This window comes from Myotis nattereri (assembly GCF_964212035.1).
Source record: "Myotis nattereri genome assembly, chromosome: 18".
In the NCBI taxonomy this organism is placed as follows: Eukaryota; Metazoa; Chordata; class Mammalia; order Chiroptera; family Vespertilionidae; genus Myotis; species Myotis nattereri.
The window spans coordinates 36,280,602-36,302,778 of NC_138093.1; the positions used below are offsets into that span (position 1 = coordinate 36,280,602).

General features: G+C 47.8%; 1 protein-coding gene across 1 annotated transcript in view; it reads left to right on the forward strand.

The window, feature by feature from the left end:
* The first annotated feature begins 1,431 nt into the window (after positions 1–1,431).
* SLAMF1 (signaling lymphocytic activation molecule family member 1) overlaps positions 1,432–22,177 on the forward strand; it is a 41,914-nt gene continuing 21,168 nt past the window's right edge. Inside the window, exons 1-3 of the mRNA XM_081113321.1 lie at positions 1,432–1,606; positions 12,108–12,431; positions 15,254–15,541. Of these exons, the coding sequence (XP_080969447.1) occupies positions 1,531–1,606; positions 12,108–12,431; positions 15,254–15,541 (688 nt within the window). The 5' untranslated portion in view covers positions 1,432–1,530. The remainder of the gene's footprint in view (positions 1,607–12,107; positions 12,432–15,253; positions 15,542–22,177) is intronic.

The following is a 22,177-nucleotide window of genomic DNA, read 5'->3' on the forward strand; positions in this document are numbered from 1 at the left end:
CTATATCTCTCTCTTCCTCTCTGTAAAAAATCAATAAAATATATTAAAAAAAAACACACAAAAAAACATTAGCCTGGTGCCCTAGCTGGTTTGACTCAGTGGATAGAGCATCAACCTGTGGACTAAAGGGTCCTGGGTTCGATTCTTGTCAAGGGCACATGCCCAGGTTGGAGGCTCAGTCCCCAGTGGGGGGTGTGCAGGAAGCAGCCAATCAATGATTCTCTCTCATCATTGATGTTTCTATCTCCCTCTCCCTTCCTCTCTAAAATCCTATAACATAAAAGCCTAATATGCAAATTGTCCCCTCAGGTGGTCATTTGACCAGGAGTTAGACCAGGAGGCCGGGAGTTTGACCACTCACTACGATGTGCACTGACCACCAGGGGGCAGCATTGAACATGGCAGGGGTCAGCAATGCAGCGCTGGCAACAGGTGGCAGTGGAAGTGCTGCTGGCCCCGATGGGCCCCAATGAGAACAGGACTGCGGCAGGATAGTGGAGCAGGTAAGCAGGTGGTGCCAGGCCAAGGTGGGTGCAGGCAGGGGCCCAATTGCCCCGCCGATCACCCTGCAGAGAGTGACAAGCAGCAGCAGGGGGCAGGGCTTCTGCCCAGCTCCCAGGTACTAAGGGAGCCGGGTGGGGGTCCCAGCCCCATCACCCTGCAGGCGGGATGGTGGAGCATGTGAAGGGGCGACACCAGACCAAAGCAGAGTGCCAGGCGGGGCTGCAGGGCTGCGATGCTGGGGGCACAAGCTGGGGCTCAATCTCTGTAGGCCACCCAGAAGGACCCCATTCGTGCACGAATTCGTGCACCGGGCCTCTAGTAAATAATATATTTTATTTTAAAAAACACAAAAAAACAAAACAAGAGCTCAAAAATAAAGGCGGTCCCTCCAAACAACCACAGAGCTCACTAAATTCTACCACCTGGTATCCAGCAGGGAAGCTGGGTTTCTGACGACTCATCGGCACTTGCCCACCCACCTCTCTATGACTTTGACACCGGAACCTGCCTGCATGTAGAGGGGTTCTCTGAAATTAGGGAACACATCAGAAATAAGAGGTCCTTTGACTCATTAAAGTGCAGTCATCCACGTTCCACTTGACCTACCTTACCCAAATTTGGGAGTGATCTGACAAAACTTCCTTTCCTTTGAACTCTAGGAAGAGTTACCCCTTAGAACTGCCCAGAAATCTTGGTGGCCCCTTTCCTGGAGACAGCTAATAGGGGAGCACATTTCTGCGGTTATACCAGGGTTTGGCCAAAGTGACCACACAGCTCCTTTCCCGGCTTTACGGTCTAAGCACCTGACTCGGACTTCTTGGGAACAACAAAGTGATTTAAGGCCTGAGGGGGATGAGCAATTCGCTAGATCAAAAAGTCCCGTTAAGACAGGAAGCCTGCTGGTTCCTGATGCCTGGTCTAGTCTGCAGAGGCAGGACTGCCCGGTAGAGTTCGCTTCTGCCGTGCCGTTTACAAGCAGCTGCCACCCAGGGTTCCTCTCATCAAGCTCCTTCCTTCTCTTCACGGATGGATCCCAAGGGGCTTCTCCCCTTCAACGTCCTGCTGTTTCTCTCCCTGGCTTGTGACCGGAGCTGTGGAACAGGTGGGTGTCCATGTCTGTGAGGGTTGGGGCCCTGGTATTACTTGCCATGGAGTCAGCTAGCCCCGGGGACTGACAGGAGGCGCGGTGGCGAGCGGCTGTGGTTCAGCTGCCTCTTCCTTAGGGACTGGCTGGGAGTTTCATCTGCCTCTTTCGAACGGGAAGGAACACTGTGAGTTCCTGTGCCCGGGTTCCGAGGAAAAAGGGAGCTCTGAGCCAAAGGCCCAGGTCACCTTCTAGACCAGCCTCTGGTCAGCCCTGATTGAGTGGGTGGTTTTGTGTGATGTCCTTCTGGCAAAGACCCAGGCTGAGAGCTTGAGATGGGGAGACGGGGCTCTGGGAGAAGGTGGCTCCCACACCCTTGCCCGGGAAGGGGTCAGAGACATGGTCCAACAATAAGGGAGGACTGTTGTGAGAAGAGAGGGTAGAAGCGAAAATCCCAGGCATTTGGTTGAGAACAGAGTGGCCACAGTGCGGTTGTACCGGTGGCTACTTTCCTGGAAGAGAAGGTTCCAAGGCAGCAGAGGGGAGAGGCCAGGGTTTCTGGTTTTCTGGTCACAGTCAGTGGTCAGGGCAGCCTCAGCGCAGGCCAGTCACACGGCAGAGCGCGCGGACTGGGCTCTGCCCCTGTCTTTCTTGCCTTTTGAAGGCTAGCTGACGTTCTCTGTTTGGTAGCATCAGGGCTGTGGGGAAAGGTATTTGAGAAAGAAAAAGCCAAGCAAGAAGTGAACTTTGGGTTCACTGGGTATTGGGGTGAGTCTCGTTTCAGCTTAAAGGCCTTGGGACTTGAATTAGAGTGTGGGAGGCAGCCTGAAGTGTGTGGGGGAGGGAGAATCCGGAGTCTCCTGTGTGTTTTGTGCTTGGGGTTTTCAAGACAGTAAATCCATTATGGACTCCTCCAGGAAAATCCCAGAGACATGCCTGGGAGGCCAGAGGGGCTGCACATGAGATCCAGCCTTTGCCAGACTCCCAGGTGGAAAGGCCTTCTGAGCCCCACTTTTCCTCAGAATCAGGCAGGCCCGTGGCTCTTGCTGCCCGCTGTCTGGGAGAGGAATAACTGAGCTCAAGGCTCAGAAAGCCAAACTGAATCACGGGAAGGGCCTTCCTGGGTGCAGCCTATTTTCAACTCCTCCCTTTTTAGAACACCTCTAAGTGGCTGTGGTAGGTTTTTCATTTCTGTGCTTTTTTGCATCCTGGCACATGACATCTCAGGTGCTGCTGACAGCTGTTCCACTCAAGACTGTGGAGGTCACTGGTTAGTGAGTAACAGCCCAGCCCCCATAGGGTGTGTCTACCCAATCAGCAGTGGCTCCCTTCCTTCCATTCTGTCTTCTCTGAAATATGCACACCACTTTTACAGTGTTTTTATTTTTAAATACACACCCTTCTGTGAAACCCCACTAAAACCCACACAGAAATGTTTTGCAAGTGGGACAGATCAGCCATGACAGAGGCACCCAACCAAGAAGCCCAGTTCTTCTAAAATCAGTACCGTCTCCCCTTCCCTCTCTCTTCAGCTCACCTTCCAATTCCCAGTCAGAATTGTAAAAATCAAAAAGTTCACATGGCTCAGTGGTTGAGCATCGACCTATGAACCAGGAGGTCACGGTTTAATTCCCTGTCAGGGCACATGCCCAGGTTGTGGGCTTGGTCCCCAGTAGGGGGCATGCAGGAAGCAGCCAATCAATGATTCTCTCTCATCATTGATGTTTCCATCTCTTCCTCTCCTTTCCTTTCTGAAATATCTATGTACTGGAGGCTTGGTGCATGAAATTTGTGCACGGGAGTGGGTCCCTCAGCCCAGCCTGCACCCTCTCGTAATCTGGGACCCCTGGCTCCTAACTGCTCACCAGCCTGCCTGCCTGATCACCCCTAACCACTCTGCCTACCTGCCTGATCACCCCTAACCACCTCTGCCTCAGCCCCCACCACCATGGCTTTGTCTGGAAGGAGGACTAGATGACTGGAAGATGTCCGATCAACCCAGTCTAATTAGCATATTACCCTTTTATTAGTATACACACACACACACACACACACACACACACACACACACACACTAGAGGCCTGGTGCATGAAATTCGTGCATGGGTGGGGTCCCTAGGCCTGGCCAGCAATCAGAGCTGGGCTGGAGAGGAGGCAATGGTCGCCAGGCAGGGCGCAGAAGGAACAGACATCGACGCCACCATTGTCTGCGCCCCACCACCGCACAGTTCCCCACCTCCCCCCTCCTCCTTCCCTTGCCACCACACAGCCACCATGGCAGGCAGGTGGCGGGCCGATCAGGCCCTGCTGGCAGCGGGGAGAGACAAAGCACAGGAGGTTGGCCACCAGCCCCAAGGAGGGAGCCAGCACTCAGTCCTCTTGGGAAAGGGGCCACATCTGCTGCCACCCACCCCCAATTCCCCATCCCAGCCCAGGGGCCAGCCCCAATTGGACCATCGGCACCTGCCAGCCAGGGGGAGGGGCTGGGCGGTTAGCTGGCTGGGGGAGGTTGGCTGTAGGAGCGCACTGACTACCAAGAGGCAGCTCCTGCATTAAGTGTCTGCCCCCTGGTGGTCAGTGAGCATCATAAAGACCATTCATTCTGGTGGCTTAGGCTTTTATATATAGATAGATATTTTTTTTAAGTTCATTGCCCTTCCCTCAATAAAGTGAATTTTCCATTCCCCCTATGGTACTTTAAAAAAATAGACTTTATTTTTAGAATAGTTTTGGATTCACAGAAAAATTGAGGCAGTCGTACAGAGATTTTTCCCTACCTCCCAACCCCCCCACCCCCCACCCCCCCCCCCACACACACACACATGCACAGCCTCCCTTATTATCAGCATCCCCCACCAGAGTGGCACATTTGTTACAGTTGATGAATCTACCCCAATAGCATGTTTTATTCCTTCATGCAGGTCCTCTCCACCTCCTCTCCACACATGGGGCGGGGGGGGGGGGGGCAGGAGGAGGAGATGAGGGACAAGTAAATGTGGGTTCTAGACTTGGTCCAACCCTGTGTATATAACAGTCTTGGGCCCATTTTATCTCAAGATGTAGATCTGGGCACTTTTATTTCTCAAAAGCTTTAATAATGCCACCACCATCTCTGTCTCCAGCACTGGGCTGGCAACCAAAACAGCAGGGCTATTTGTTTTATCATAGATTGGCCTGGGACCATCCCATTCAGCAACTATGTAATTAGGATGCATGATGTGGCAGGCACGGGGAGAGGTGTGCGGGGAGCAAAATGAGCAAGCACAGCCTCTGCCAGCACCTGACACAGAGTCTGGTCCATGAGAGCTCTTCCACACATGTCTGTGGACTGCGTACTGACAGCATGTGCCGCATGCTTACTACTTGCCAGGCATTGTTCTAAGTGCTTCGTGTGTATCATTCATCTAATTCTCAGGCCAACCCTAAGAGATATGTTTTGATTGTTACTACCATTATCCTATATAATAAAGTGGTAATATGCAAATTGACCCTCATGCCATCACAAGATGACTGCACCCACAGCTGAGGCAAAGTTCCCGTAACAAGCCATAATGAACGAGCAGCAGGGACCTGAGGCTGCATGAAGCTGGGCCGGGGGACCTGAGGCTGTGCCCCCCACCCAGTGGGGCCTGATTGGGGACCTCAGGCTGCATCCCCTGCTCCGGCACCGGGCCGGAGAACCTGAGGCCACACACCCCTGCCCGGCAGGCTTAACGGGGGACCTGAGGCCAGGCCCCCCACCCCGGCACCGGGCATGGGGACCTGAGGCTGAGCCGGGTCTGGATCTCGTGTGATTTCAAAGTGCATGCAGGTGGGCGGAAACTTGACTCTGGGTCCCGCGACGTGCCCCAGACTCTGACAGGAGGAAGATTTTCATATACATTTTACTAATTTTCTTTCATCTCTGACACTTCTATTATAGAGAAAGGGCAAATAGCAACATTAAAATATTTCCTCTAATTAATTCCCTTTTAATGTGCACGAATTTCATGCACTGGGCCACTAGTACTTTTATAAAAGAAGAAAGAGAGGCACAGAGAGAAGTTTAGCACAGTTTCTCTGAGGTCATATAGCCTGACTCCAGAGGCCTCAATGAATAAAACTGGATGAACTTGTGTTTAGGGAGGGGAGGAAATGCTAAAACTTATATCCAGGTCCCACAGTAAAAATTAGAATGTGGTATCTATAATTGAAGCATATGAGTTGACTTGAATTGAAATGAATCAAAGTATAAGAATTTTCAAAAGATGAGAAAAGTTAATAAAATCATAGAAGGAAGTAGACGGCATTTGGAAGTATTTGACCTAGAATTTGGAAAGTGGATAGAAACTTCTTTCATCATGTAAGTTTTCATTTAATAACTTGGTTAACAGGTTTGTTTATTGCAAGAGTATCACATGTACGTCTAAAAAACTTCGACAATACAATGGGGTGAAAAATGGACACAAATCTCCCTTCCATACCCCCTCATGGAGGAACTCTTATTACCAATTTCTTTCGTGTCCTTCCAAATATATGTGTCTGGCAGGTTGGATTGTTATAGGCCTTGAAAAGAGTACTCTAGGTGAGGGCACTAATGTAGAGGTAAGGTGTGTGAGTGTTCAGAGAAAATGGTCAATGGTCTGTTGTCCCTGAAACCTAAGGTTCATAGCTAAGCCACTTCCATCTCCTCACCTGGCAAGTGGGGAGAAGGGTCCCCATCATTTCTCTCCATTTTACATCTCTTAGGGATGTTATAAAGATGAAGAGAGTATATTCTTCTTTTGGAGAGAGGAGAACCTAAACTCTTGTCATTTGTTCATTCATTTGGCTCATTCAGCTGTGTCATTCTTGGGCTACAAGGATTTATTGAGCTCCTACTATGTCCCAAGTGAGTTAGGATTACAGCAATGAGCACGGCCTTCACAGTCCCTATTCTTGGGAGCTGCTAACTGAGTAAAGATGATGGGCCTTGAACCAGAGTTAAAAGCATGATGACTGGTATGAAGGAGAGGGGCAGAAGGCACAGGAAGCACACGGCAGGAAACCCTGGTGTCAGAGGCAGGGGCAGGATGGAAGGTGCTAGCCAGGCAAACACAGGGTGGTACCAGGCTTTCCGCCTGGGGAGTGGCGAGTACAGATTCTCCAGGACAGAAAGACCCAGCAGCACTGAGGACTGGGAACGGAGGACGGCTGGTGGGACTAGAGTTGAAAAAGCAGCCCTGGGCACATTATCCTTTCTTTCTGGCCCTAGATTTGCCGTAGGAACTGGGAGGCTCTGTGAGTCCTGCCTCTTCTCTACCTGAAAGAAGTGCTGTAGCAAGATGCTACCAGCGCCTGTGAACGTACTGGGGGAGGTGGGGTGGGGTGGGGTGGGGTGGCGGTGGGGGTGGGAGTCTCATTAGGCAGAATCCCGTCATGTGAAAGGGTTGGTTCCATGCTATTGATCTCAGGAAACTATCCATGGCCCCTGTGAATCACTCTAGCTTCTGCGTAAAGTGAACCTGGAAGGAAAGTGAGTCGGTGCTAACAGCTACGTGTTCCTTCCAGACCCTCTTGGTAAACAGGAATGACTGAATCACAGGCCCCCCGGAAAGCACCCATCAGGCAGCAGCTTCGGGAGCGGGGACTCCGCTGAAGGCCTGTGTCACCCTCTTTAAAGTCCCCACTTGTTTTCCACTCACGCTTAGGTGTCGAGGATTTCAAGGCCCCCCGTCACTCACACACACAGAGTTGTTACCTCATCAATCTTCTGTGGTTGTGGGCTGTGAGGGTCTCTTCCTGACCAAGTTTTGATTCCACTTCCCATGACTGAGTGAGCACAAACCACTCAGCCTGTTTTTCTCATCTGCCCCCTCTTTTCTTTTCCAGTTTCCCCTCCTACTTCCTTTCCTTGATTTTTTTTTCTACTCTCTCTCTCATCCTTTGTCCCCTCCTCCCCACTCTCCATCAATTCTGAGTTTTTACTGTGACCGTGGTTCAGGGGGGGTTGGGTTCGGTGGGGGTAGGGGCACACGGGAGATGTATGGGATGGGGGAGGGTTATGGTGTGAGAAGGGGAATCGTTTTCATTTCTTTCCTCGTCATGTCCAAATTGGTCTAAACATATAGACAGTATGCGAGTGACTTTTAATCTTGTTTTGAAGTTCAGGCCCCTTTGAGAGATGACATTTATGGATGTGTTCCCAGAAAAATGTCCACATGCTTATCTGCCCAACATTTTGTACATAATTTCAGGGGACTCCACAGGATATTTCTTCTTGCACATATGGTTCAAATTTTCTATCCTTCCTTTATATGAAGAAGTTTAAGTTCAGGATGCAAGAGGTTACTTTCTTGGGTTCTGTACCTGCCACGTCATCTGGACGGTCAGGCATTCATTAGGGTGCTTCAACACGCTTCACAAATTATCTTTGTAAAAACACCGAGACCAACACCAGCTTTCCTCATCAGCATTCCTCAGCTTAACAACAAGCTTTCCTCACCAGCATTCCTCAGTTAAACAACAAGAGAACATTCTGTTTTCAGAGTTAATATGTTAGCAATATTTTTAAAAAGCAAATGCCTAACTACCTTTCTCATTTTTCCTCAATAAGTATGAGTCTCAGCCACTCTAATCCTGATGCTGGCCGAAGTAGATTGCTTTTCCCCTCCTCTCCCCCTCCCTCCAATCTCTAATCTCTAGTCTGATGTTATCCGGGCCCTCACAGCTTTAGGATTTCAGGATAGTTGGGTATCAAGAGCATTTCGGCCAGTTTGTCCAATTTTCGAACCACCCATCTTAATCTCAAGTTAATTGAGTCTTTTCTAGATGGCTACATCACTTAAGCAAACCGTTTTATTTTTCTTTTCTGACTTTTCTTATCAACCAGAACAATCTATGCTCTCTCTCTGAGTCATGGGCTCCTTCTTTTATGAACATTAGCATGGTTACGTTATTGAGATCAGTTATCTACTGGGCAAGGTTAAATAAGAGAAATTCCAGTCAGATCACATGGCTTTCGGCATTCATAAATTGAACAGGCATTCATTAAACGCCTACTGTGTTCCGACCACTGTGGTAGGTCCTCGGGACAAAGCAATGAACACAATGAGATTCTTCCTCTTGAGGAGTTTGCATCCTAGTGGGAAAGACAAAAATAAACAAATATGCAATCTAACATCAATTAGGCAACAAGGACAGCATTCTGTTGTCAAAGTTGACATATTAGCAATATTTAAAACAGTGATAAGTACAACAAGAAGGGGGATGCTATTTTGTTTATTTTGTGGGGAGGGGGATGCTATTTTATTATTTTTATTTTTTTAAAATATATTTTATTGGTTTTTTACAGAGAGGAAGGGAGAGGGATAGAGAGTTAGAAACATCGACGAGAGAGAAACATCAATCAGCTGCCTCCTGCACACCCCCTACTGGGGATGTGCCCGCAACCAAGGTACATGCCCTTGGCCGGAATCGAACCCGGGACCCCTCGGTCCACAGGCCGATTCTCTATCCACCGAGCCACACCAGTTAGGGCATGGGGGATGCTATTTTAGACAGGGAGGTCAGAGTATGTCTCAGAAAAGATCATGTTTTATCAGAAACCTAAAATAAAGTGAGGGAATGAGCTATCCAGATATATAAAAGAAAAATAGAGAGAGAGAGAGAGAGAGAGAGAGAGAGAGAGAGAGAGAGATGCAAAAGTTCCAAACTAGAAATGTTCTTGAGTAAAGAAAGAGCCAGAGTCAGGATGTCCATAGTGCAGAGAGCACACGCAGAGAGAGGGAAGGAGATGGAGTCGGAGCAGCACCGGAGCTGGGTTATTCAGAGTCTCTGAAGCCAGAACAAGGACTATGGATTTCTATTCGATGGGTGCTAGAAAGCCCTGGAAGTTGAAAAGCAGTAGAAACAACATTGGACATAGTTTTAAAAGATTACCCAGACATCGTACGGATGTAGGAGATTAGTTGGAAGACAATGGCGGGGCCCAGGCCAATGATGATGGCGGTAGAAGCAAATGAGGTTGGAAGAGCTGGGATGCCACACATACTTTGAAGGCACCGCCAACAGGAATTGCTGTCAGACTGAAAGTGGAGTACGAGGAAGAAAGGAGTCAAGGATGATTCCAGTATGTCTGCCTGAGAATGTGCGGGGAATTGTGAAGTAGTTTGAGGAAGGGGCTTTGGAATCAAGTTCATTTGGTAAGTTAGAGCTGCCTGTAGACCTCTAAATACTGAGGAGTACAGAGAAGGGTGCGAGAGATATCTCTAAGCATTCCTGAGATATGTTGAACTGTGTAACTGGATGAGTGTGGCTGGGAAAAAAGAAGAGGTCTGAGTGTGAGTCCTGAGATGCTCCCATACTTAGAGGTTTTTAAGAGCAGAAGGTTCCAGTCAAGAAGACTGAGAAGGAGCAGCCAATAAAATGGAAAGAAAATCAGGAGAGTGTGGTATTCCAGAGGCCAAGGAAAGACAGTGCTTCAGTGAGGAAGTTATGTACTGTGTCAGGTGCTCCTGAGACAGCAAGAGGGGCATGGAAAAGTGACCTGGTGTCATGGAATGTACAGCCACCCTGACAGGAGTGATTCCAGTAAGCAGGAGGGAAGAATGCCTGTTCGGAGTGGGTACAAGAAAAAAAAAATGGGTCAGGAAATGGAGACAGAAAATAGATACACACCTAAAAGGACTTTGTGATCATGAAAAATAGAGAAATGGGGAAATGGCTGGGGAGAGACCTGGGATCAGGGGACAGTTTTTTTAAGATTAATAAAATCACATGTTGGTATGTTGTGTTAATGGAAATAACCCACACATATCAAGTCACAATAAAACCCATGATGCGAGGGGTGGGGCAATTGTAGGAACAAAGCCTTGAAGTAGGTGAGTGCTCCATGAAGGAGGAAGCTAGCCTTCCCCAGGAGCATAGGCAACCCATCCAGGCAGGTAGGGCACCTTGGTGGTGCTAATTAATGGAAGTTCTCTTTTATTTCTTCTATTCTTCAGTGAAATCGGAAGCAGGGTCGTCAGCTGAGGTTGTGGGTTTGAGGAGAGAAGATGTGTTAAATAGTCAACAGTGGGATCCCTTAAATTGGTTTGAACGGTTTGGGGTTTTTACAGCTGTTGTTGGTTCTGCTTTTTGTTGTTGTTAATCCTCACATGAGAATATTTTTTTTATTGATTTTTTTTTTAAGAGAAAGTGGAAGAGGGGAGGGGAGAGAGAAGCAACAATGTGAGAAAGACACATCAGTTGGTTGCCTCCCCACATGTGCAATGACCAGGCCGGGAATCAAGCCTGAAACTCAGGCACATGCCTTTGACTAGGAATTGAGCAACACTGGCCAGAACCGCTCCACTTTTTTTTGAAAATTAAAATAATTTCTTACCCTCAACATGATTAATTATCTTGAGGGTTTGGGGAGGGCTAGGAAACCACAGTTTCAACACTGGGCTCAAAACCTCCCTGACTCCACCTTCCTCAGACTTTTCTCATTTCTATTGTCTGAAATGACACTCTTGTAACCTTGGTCTCCTGGGCTCACGAGCTCAGAACCACTTCCAGTTGCTCTCCATCTGTGCCATGCCAGCATGGACAAGGGTGAACCTGAGGAGGGACGGTGAAGGGTTTAAAGAAGACAGACAAAGAGAATACAACTGGGGCTTGGAGGATCTTCCATGCCTGGATGAGGACACAGAGAGATCCAGCCTGCAAGCTGATGCTTTATTTTATAGTCTGATTATAACAACATTAACAAGTATACAAATGTTCTTGTTCTGGCAACACTTGCTGCACCTCCCACAGCCCATTTTCTACTTAGGAAAGAATTAGGGAGGGCTGCAAGGTCAGGCTTAATTATGCTAGGAGAGCTCTGCCCTCCAGGCTGGGACTTGTCTGTGGCCCTGCCACAGGTCAGTCCAAGGAGGCTTAATCCTATAGCCTCTCCCTACATCCATCCTTCAGAGCACATAGTGGTGAGAAGTCTGGTGAAGGAATTACCAGACCTAGATTCTAGTCCAGTTACCAGTTATGTGATTTTCAGGAAGTCATTTAACTTCTCTATGCCTTAGGTGCCTTCACTATAAATCTCAGTTGATAGAATTCCCTCCCAGGTCAAAGAAACCCAGTGTCCTAGTTAGTATATACAGCTCTATAATAAGTAACTTTAAAATTTCCACTGAAATATTACAAATGCAGCAGGACCCTCTTGACAGTCTTTATAGATCACTAAAAAGCCTACTCTGCCATTCCTGACCCACGCACCACTCGCCAAGCCCCACACCCTGGCGTAGCGTTGTATCTTCCTGGGGGTAGAGGCAATTTTTTCTCACTTAAACAAAGGCTCTGAATATAAAGTCACTTCACTGCAGAATTAAACTAGAGTCTAGGTTCTTCTGAATCCATCCAGTGCTTTACTGAGCCTTTCTTATCCCAGCCCCTCTCGAAGGCACCCAGTTTGTATCTCTTAGGTTCTGAGGTTCCCTTGAATTCCCAGGGATCCTGACCACCACGTGATTCTCAAAGGCCCCCATCATAAGGGACTGTCTTCTTCTTCCTCCCACAGGCTGCCCAACCATCTTTGGGCAGTTGGGAAGCAGTGTGCTGCTGCCCCTGATACCTGAAGGGATAAGTAAGAGTATGAACAAGAGTATCCACATGTTCATCACGTGGGCAAAATCACCGGAAAACAGGTCCAGTAAGAAAATCGTGTCTCTTGATCTGCCAGAAGAAGGCTCTTCGCGCTACCTGGAAGATGGCTATGAGTTTTACCAGGAAAACTTGAACCTGGAGATCCTGGAAAGCAGAAAGGAGCATGAGGGCTGGTACACTATGACCCTGGAGGAAACAAATTCAGTCCAGCACCTTTGCCTGCAGCTGAAGCTCTATGGTAAGAATGGTTGCTTCTCCACGCTGGAGGGCCATGATGGTCCCTTGCCTAAGAACTAAGGCTTCTCTCAGAGGCAAAGAATAGTCAGAAGAGGGAGCACATGAAAGATCACCTAGTCTGGGAGAATTTAAACTGTGCTTTAGAAGGAAGTGTTAGGTTCAAAAATCTTCCTTGTCCGAATTGTACATTGGTGGTAGCTGATTAGCATAGTCACCCTGACCTCACTTTCCCAAAGTGCTGGGGCTGACCACCAGACACTGAGTGACGGATGAATGATTATTCTGACACATGTTTCTGTGAAAGAGAGGGCTAAGGGACTGTCTGGCTAAAGGAACCAGACAGCTCCGTTTGCCTGACTCCTTAGGCTTTTATTGTAGCAACAGCTTGAACTGAAATTAACTTCTAGATACTATCAGCCGGGTAAGCATCCTTGAGAAAACACATGCATCTGCAGTGTCCTTTAAGCAAGGACGTCTGAAGTCTAAACATAGATTCCAATAAAACACCCGTGGGCTCAGTCTTGTTTGGAAAAGTCAAGTCGGGGTCTGCCACCTTCGACAAGGTTCCCCTAGAGCAGCGGTTCTCAACCTGTGGGTTGCGACCCCTTTGGGGGTCGAACAACCCATTCACAGGGGTCACCTAAGACCATCGCAAAACACATGTATAATTACATATTGTTTTTGTGATTAATCACTATGCTTTAATTATGTTCAATTTGTAACAATGAAAATACATCCTGCAGATCAGATATTTACATTACGATTCATAACAGTAGCAAAATTACAGTTATGAAGTAGCAACGAAAATAATTTTATGGCTGGGGGTCACCACAACATGAGGAACTGTATTAAAGGGTCGCGGCATTAGGAAGGTTGAGAACCACTGCCCTAGAAGCCTCCGACCTTTCCGAGAATCCTCCTTACAGACTTTCCAACCAAGTCCTGTGCTCCCCCACACCAAGGGAAAAGAGCACAGCTGCCTGTAGGCCAGGGAGCCTGGAGCCCTGAGCATCTCAATTTGCAAGTAAGACTTTGTTTTTTTAAAAAGGTGGCTTTTTCCCACTGATTTTTAAAAGTTTGAATAGCACCGATCAAGCTCCACCTCTCATAGATGAGGACTGAAATCCAGAGAAGTGGTTTGTACAAGCTTTCACACATCTGTGTGGGTGGTGGGAGGAGGAGAGCTGAAACTCAGCCCACGCACCATCCTCCAAGCCCTGTGCCCTGGCCAAGCATTGCATTTTCCTGGGGGAAGAGGCAACTTTTTCACATTTAAACAAAAGCTCTGGTTATAAAGTCACTTAACTGCAGCATTAAACTAGAACCTAGATCAGTGATGGCGAACCTATGACATGCGTGTCAGAGGTGACATGCGAACTCATTTTTTTGGGTGATTTTTCTTTGTTAAATGGCATTTAAATATATAAAATAAATATAAAAAATATAAGTCTTTGTTTTACTATGGTTGCAAACATCAAAAAATTTCTATATGTGACACGGCACCAGAGTTAAGTTAGGGTTTTTCAAAATGCTGACACGCCAAGCTCAAAAGGTTCGCCATTACTACACTAGGTTCATCTGAATCCGAGGCCAGAGCTTCACTGAGCCTTTTTAATCCCAGCCCCTCGTGGAGGCACCCAGTTTGTATCTCAGGCTCAGAAGTTTCCTTGAATTCCCATGGGCCCTACCACCATGTGGGCTGTCCTGCTGCCACCATGTGGGCTGTCCTGCTGCCTTGTCTCTGAGGATGGGACAGGAAGCTCCACCTACTCCTCAGCATTTCTTTGAAATCCTCAGGTCCCTACAGGAGAGACAGAAATACCCTCCCCACCCTTCCCTGCCCTAGAATTCCTTTTCCTGCAAACAGTGTACGCAGAATTCCTACAGCCCTCCAGCAAGTACCAGGGAGTCCTGATCAGTTGCATGGTGGTCCTGGTACAGGTTGCTGTGAGCGTGGAGGCTATACGTCATGCATATTCCAGAACAGCTCACTCTGCCTTTGTGACATCTTGTCACACTTTGTGATCAAATTCTTTCCTTGGAAAATATGGTCTCTGCAGCCATGATAGTCTCAAGTCGAAGGAAGAGGCTGGATTTTTCAGTCAGACAGACTGAGGTTCAGCTCTCAGCTTGGCTGCCTATCAGCTGGGTGACATTAGAAAGGCACTCCACTTCCCTGGGACTGTTTCCTCACCTGTAAAATGGGGATAAGTATAACAAGGTTGTCATTTTAAGAAAGTGTTTAGGAAGATTAAAGAATGTGATGAATGTAAATGTCAGCATTGTGCCTGTCCTATAGTTGCCTTTAATAAATAAAACGATTTCCTTTCCCTTGCCGATTGCATAGCATTAAAGTGAGATAGATCAATGAGGCCTCTACTTCAGACATTCTAAAGCACTGGACACACACACACACACACACACACACACACACACACACAAATTCTACCATGAAAAGTCATTCTTTTAGGTCTTGGAGGTGATACTTTAGCCAATGACAATTAAACCTGGGGGGTATTTGTTAACAGCAAACTCCACAGATAAAATACAGAGCAACCCAAATCAGGAACATCAGGGAAGGCCAGGGGATCCACTGAAAGACAATTTTTTTCTTCTCTATTTTATCCCACGGTGGTCCAGGCAAGGAGCATGTGGGGAGAGAGGGAGGTGCAGACCTGTCGGTCCCTGCTAGAAATAAGTCACACTGGCAGACCCATTGGGAGGGAACATGACACAGGGCTGCATTTTCTTCTAATAAAAAGATCAAGTCAGAATCTCAGGGGGCTCATGACAGTGATGACTCCCTTTTTCCCCTCATGACAGAGCAGGTCTCCACCCCAGAAATTAAAGTGCTGAACTGGACCCTGGAGAACGGGAACTGCAGCTTGATGCTGGCCTGCATGGCGGAGAAGGGGGACCATGTGGTTTACGGCTGGAGCACGGAGGCAGGCACCCACCTGCTGAGTGCAGCAAATGGCTCCCACCCTCTGTACCTCACCCTCGGCCCCCAGCACGCTGACGAAAACTACACCTGCACCGCGAGCAACCCCATCAGCAACCGTTCCCAGACCTTCACCCCGTGGTCCAGCTGCAGCTCCTATTCCTATTCAGGTGAGTAGTGGCTGGTGTGCCACCTTAATGCTATGGGCTCAGTCCCACCTGGACCAATCACTCTGCTTCTATAGCCACGGCCTTTACCTGGGTAGCAACGTTATATTTTCTCTCTAGTTTATAAAAGCCTCCCATGTGTATTCAAGGAGTGCTCTCTGCCCATCATGACGAGGGTGGCATTATTACACTCAGTTCACAATTGAGGGAACCAATGAGAAATGATGGAGGCAGACCCAGAGGCCCGATCTCCAAGTCACGATCCTTCTTCTCTCCTCTCGCGTTGGCTCCAGTCAGCAGGGGTGGCTGGGTGAGGAGGTGCGGGTGGCAGGTACTGACTCCCACATCCCTGCTCCACCAATGGTGGGACAGTTCTATGCTGTCAATAAGTACTTATTGATCACCTAGGCCCGTGGTTGGCAAACTGTGGCTCGCGAGCCACATGATGCTCTTTGGCCCCTTGAGTGTGGCTCTTCCTAAGCCTTAGGAGTACCCTAATTAAGTTAATAACAATGTACCTATCTATATAGTTTAAGTTTAAAAAATTTGGCTCTCAAAAGAAATTTCAATCGTTGTACTGTTGCTATTTGGCTCTGTTGACTAATGAGTCTGCCGACCACTGGTCCTAGGCTGTAGGAAATTGGGAATACATATGACATGTGATCTGCTCTCCAGCAACGTGTTATAAAGATAAGACATAAAACATTTGCTCAATAACAAAAAGCAGGATGTGATGAAGGACCACTTTCATGGAATTGACTGTAGATTCCATAGCGGGTGAGAGGATTCAGAGAGTCAGCTCTCTGAGGACCTGGACTGGGAAGTGTGGGAATAATGATAAATGGTCTAGCACTGGATCATTGCAAAGGCACTTGCCATGGTCTCTTTGGATCCTCACAAGAACCTTGCCAGCATCATCCTCATTTGCAGACAAGGAACTTGAAGCTCACGGTATTTAGCTACCTTTCTCAAGTTTCTTCAACTTATAAATGGCAGAGTCAGCACCTAGATCTTCTGATTGCTCCTTCACTAGAAGGAAAATCACCATTATTCTGTTCTCAAAAGGAGCAGAGGGCTGATTAAGCAAGCCCGCCTAGGCACTGGGAGTTGTAAAGAAGATAAGCACTGACTGTTTTCACCAACATATGTTGTGTCCCTGTCTCGGGGACAGAGAACTGGGTGTTGGCCTTGCAAGGCATTGTGATGCCCTCTGTGCATCCCCTGGGAATCTCCAAGGAGACTCCTCCCACAGTAGGTTTGGAGTTTACGTGGAAGGATTTCCAAATGACCAGGGATGGAGAGACAGGGAAAGCCAGCCAGTTTATGCACTTCATTATAGCATCTCCAGTTAGAGACTCACCTGGGTATTCCCACATGAACTGCTGGGAAAATCCCACCTGGCCTCCAGTCCGGTTCCTTGGTGAACTGGACCCACCAGGTGTTGCCTCCCCAGCCATTCATGGCAAGTCAGTCATCTGCCCGCCTAGACATGTGTCTGGCTGCTTGCCCACCAACGACCTTCAGAGGCTGTCTCCCAGTTCAGGCCCCTCTCCCTGGCCACAGTTATTCAGAATGTGCCGGTGGGACCAAGACAGTAGAGTTTACAGGGCATGGCCCCAGAGGTCCCAGATACAACCCTGCCCTTTTTGCTTACAAAGGTAAGTCACTTAACCAAGACTTAGATTCCTTCTCTGAAATCATAACTGACAGGTCTTCATTGTTTACTATATGCCAGTCGTGTAGCATCCTACTTAATCCTCACCGCAACCAAGTAGTGTCAGTACCCCAACTTACAGATGAGGAAATAAAAGTATAAAAAGATCACACAGAGCAAGTGACAGAGCTGAGCTGTCCGACCCTGGAACCCTCACAGGTACCAGTGGAAGAAATCACACACTTAAAATGCCTGATAAATCACAGCAAATGTGTTACCGTTTTTCCTTGGGGCTGAGGAAGCAGCGGCTCTGAACCCTGCACAGCCCTCTCTGGTCATAGCAGCCCTCTCTGGCCCATCTCAAAAAAAGGGGAAGAACTCTTGTCACGCTTCTCGATGTGGTTGAATAGGAATTTTAGTGCATTCCAAAGTCTTGGCAGGCCCTAGAGCTTTACTCGGGCACTTGACCCAGGACAGTCCAAAAAAAAAACCGTCAAGTTGCTCATATCCATCTAAGCTAGTTTCAGGACCAAGTATGCACTGGCCTGAACCAGATTTATCGAGTATTGAGGCAGGTTCCTGGAAGCTGTGGAGAGGCAGGCGAAGCAGACGCAAGGCGCCATGGGAAAAGCCCTGTCAGGACCTCAGCTCAATCCTAGAGAACTACCCTGCACGGGGCAGCCCTTTCACTTTCTCGGGGCTCTGTTTTATCATCTGTAAAATGCAAAGGGTGAGCTGGGGATGGTCGTTCTAGAGTTGATATTCTGATTCAGTTGGTGTGCACATTAATAAGAAATGCTCATAAGGGTTACAGAGGTGAAGGTGTATTAGTTTGCTAGCGCTGCCGTAACAATGTACCATGACCTGGTGGCTTAACCAGTAGGAATGTATGGTCTCACCGTTCTGGAGGCTGCATGTCCAAGATCAAGGTGTTGGCACAGTTGGTCCCTTCTGAGGCCGTTAGGGAAGGATCTGTTGCAGAGCTCCCTCCTGGGCTAATAGCGGGCTGTCTTCTGATGTCTCTTTACATTGTCTTCCCTCCATGCATATCTCTGTTCTAATTTCCCCTTCTTATAAGGACTCTAGAGGGCCGGTGCATGAAATTCATGCACAGGTAGGGTCTCTAGGCCTGGATGGCGATCAGAGCCAATTGGGGCCTTCCAGCTGCCAGACGGGGCCTTCCTCTTCTGGGCATCCAGACGGCCACCTTCTTGCTATGTCTTCACGTGGTCTTTCCTCTGTACATGCACATCCCCGGTCCCTCTTTGGGTGTCCAGATTCCTCTTCTTATAAGAACACTAGTACTATTGGCTTTGGGCCCACCCTACTGGCCTCATTTGAACATAATCACCTCTTTTAAGACCCTTTCTCCAAATACAGTCACATTCTGAGGTACTGGGGGGCTAGGGCTTCAACATACGCAATTCAGCCCATAACACCACCCCAATGACCTCATTTTAACTTGATTAATTCTGTAAAGACTATGTCTCCAAATAAAGTCACATTTTAAGGACTTCACCATATGCACTTTTGGGGAAACACAATTCAATCCATAACACAAGTAGGGATTCCCCTCCCCTGCCTATAGGGACAGGGAACCACAGCATGTCAGAAGCAGCTCCCACATGCTGTTCCCAATGCACCAGGTGGACTAAATACAGACAAAAAAAGTTTTACTAATTCATTGATTTGTGTTTGCAAATGAATTCTACTAATTCTAAAATACTGTGCTTAGTTCGACAAAACATTTATTGAGGCTCTACAATGCTCCAGCATTGTTCTAGGTCCGTGGTCGGCAAACTGCAGCTTGCAAGCCACATGCGGCTCTTTGGCCCCTTGAGTGTGACTCTTCCTAAGCCTTAGGAGTACCCTAATTAAGTTAATAACAATGTACCTACCTATATAGTTTAAGTTTAAAAAATTTGGCTCTCAAAAGAAATTTCAATCATTGTACTGTTGATATTTGGCTCTGTTGACTAATGAGTTTGCTGACCACTGTTTTAGGTCCATAAGGAGGGAGATAGCTCTGTAGATAACTAATTATCCTGGATTGTGCAGGGTGATGGGTACAAAACAGAGGTATGGGCAAGGTAGCAAAGAGGAGGGAGTGATTATCGCTGTCTCAGGGAAACGAAAGGCGCACCACAGAGGATGTGACAAACTGGGTTTGAAAAATAAAAAGAAATTACCCACACAGATTGTTTTTTTTAAAAAAAAAAAGATGTTGGGAGAGGGAAAAGGAGATACAGCTGGGTCTTGTTCTAAATTATCCTGTAAGCAAAGATAACTAATAAAGAGTTAGATAGAGAAGAGTAACATGATCAGATTTGCATTTCAGAGAAAATTCAGTGGTGTGGAGAATAGACTGGGGCAGGGAAGAGGACGAAGAAAGAAGTTAGTTATGGGGGAGGGGCCATTATTGCAGCAATCCATCAAGACATGGTGAGGCCCAAACCAAAGCAGTGGCAGTTTACCAGACTTCAGACTTGGCATGAAGTGATGGGGTATGAGGGTCTCTTCAGCATCTATAACGAGTACAGTAATTTTAAGACATTTTTCACTTTCATTATGGAAAAATCTAAAATGGTTAATAGTGTGAGGAGACCAAACGTGGTGTAAAATCTGCACTCAAGCTAAACGGCAGAGAACATATCTGTCCCTCAGATCTTTTTTCCTAGTGACATTTGTCCAGGTGCCCAGCAATATATTCATCCTTATTCCAATGACCATCTCAGTGTTTTACGGTAAGAAACTTCTTAATGTCTATCATTCTGAAGGGTCTTTGTTGCAAAGTCCAAATCCTGGCGTGCTACCGAGCACTCTCACTGTGTCACACACGGCATGTTGGCATGGGTCAGCATTGAACAGGGTGACTTGCGGCCATCCTTGTGCTCTGACCTAGCTGTGTCTGTGCTACCAGGAATAACAAAGCTTACATAATTCAGCTAAAGGAAAAGCCCCTGGAAGCCCATCTGGAAAAGAAGACCCTTTTCGGTATATTGGCAAAGAGCTGGCTCAGCACGTCTAGGTTAGTTCGGCAGCAGAAAAAGCTGACACTTGCCAGTGAGCTCCCAGGGCTCTCCCTTTCTACCAAGGCCATTTCTTCCAACAGAGAGCTCTCACTGTCACGGTCACCTAGATGTTTCACACACAGGTCAGGTCCCTTACGTTCCTCCCAGTCCAGCAACCATGGCAACAATGGTGGAAGGGTGGAGCCTGGGCACCTTTCAAGGACCGGAGCCTTGTCACATGGCCACACCTGCTAGAAAGGAAGCTGAGAAACATAGTCCTTACCTGGGCAGTCAAATGACAAGACAAGACTTGCCCATGGAAGAGTGGGGGAACTGGCACTGGGGGCACAACCGAAGCCTCGGCAACACAATGCTGGGTGGGTAGGATAGGCAGGTGTAAGGAATTTTTTTGGGACGCTGTGAACTCCGTAAAATTTTTCATTTTGGATGGTCTCAGATCTTAAATTAGTAAATGGTCGGTAAGCACCCTTCCCCCACCCCCAGTTCTGGGTGGAAACTGCCACCGACAAGAAGACATCTCTTGAAGATGGTTGACTTCTTTGAGTAGATGTACATGGTGCAGGCAGCCGTGCTGACAGAACCACATGAAAGGCAGGAAAGAGACCTGGCCTCCTCAGACCGTTGCTTTAGCATCGCAGTAGCTCCTGGGGTGAACTACAAGCCACCTTTGTTTCTCGGGTTCGTTTTTGTTTACTTGTTTATCTCCCTTAAAGATTATGGTGTGGGGACCTGAGGGGAGAGAGGTGCTTTGTGTTTCTGTGTCAGCAGACCTCCAGAGTTCCGGGGAAAGGCCCTCCAGCATTTTCTTGGAGGCCTGGCTGCAGGCCAACTTCTTCGTTTCAGCCACAGCCAATAGGGGAGAGGACCAAAAGGTGGAGACTCGTGCGAAGTACTCTTCATAAGGACTTCATGGCACAGGGGTTCTCCATCGGCCTGCTCAGCTCTCCCCAAGAGGTGGCAGGGAGGGTGTGTGCGGGGAATGTACCAAACCTGCTGTTTAAGAATTCTGAATACGGTTCCTTTGTGAGTGAAGAGTGAGGCTGGGGGACCTTGAACAACCTGGGTCTGATTTCTGAGCATCAACACCCTGAGAGGCCTCACTCCATTTCTGAGCAAAAAAGAAAAGAGGGAAAGCTGGAGTTTCTGCCACAGGAAATGGTGGTTTGAAAATGGGAACACAGGTGGTGCTGACAACATAGACACACAGCTTCCTCCTGGTTCCATGTGGTTATTGTCACGCCCAGCCCAAGTAGGTCAGGGTTCGTTCCCTTCTATCTCTACCCTGGGCCATTCAGGAGGTGACACTACAGTCTTCCAGAGGCTTTCTGATCATTTTTAACAAAAGGGTACCTGCCAGTCTCCTCCCAGCTTTTTTCTGCGGCCTCTAGTTTAATTTAATTTATCACATGTATATTGAGTGCCCCCCTGCCCTATATTATATCAGATGGAATGGAGGATGTAAATAAACCATAAGGTACAGGGTCTATTTTCCAGTCATTGACAATCTAGGTGGGACTTCTGTAGTTTATTAGGTAGAAAAATATTATCATATTAAAGAAATGGCTACTAGAATTCCTCTTTGGAAGAGAACAATGTTTGTTTAGGATAGTACCTTCATAAATGCTAGAAGAGACACTCCCCACCCCCACCCCCACCCGCAGAGAATATGGTAGTTGGTTAGATGGTTTGGTATGGGGGGTGGGGGAGACATTGCTGATGTAGATGAAGGAAGAGAAAGAAAAGGTCTGAGCCTGTCCAATGGGGGAAGCCTGCTGGTTCCTAACGGAGTCTGTTCCCTGTGACCTTCAAGTCTACAGTAGAAGGATCAAACCCACAAAATTCTTAGTGTAGGACCCTGGTCTGCAAACCGCGGCTCGTGAGCCACATGTGGCTCTTTGGCCCCTTGAGTGTGGCTCTTCCACAAAATATCACGTGCAGGCACACGTGTACAGT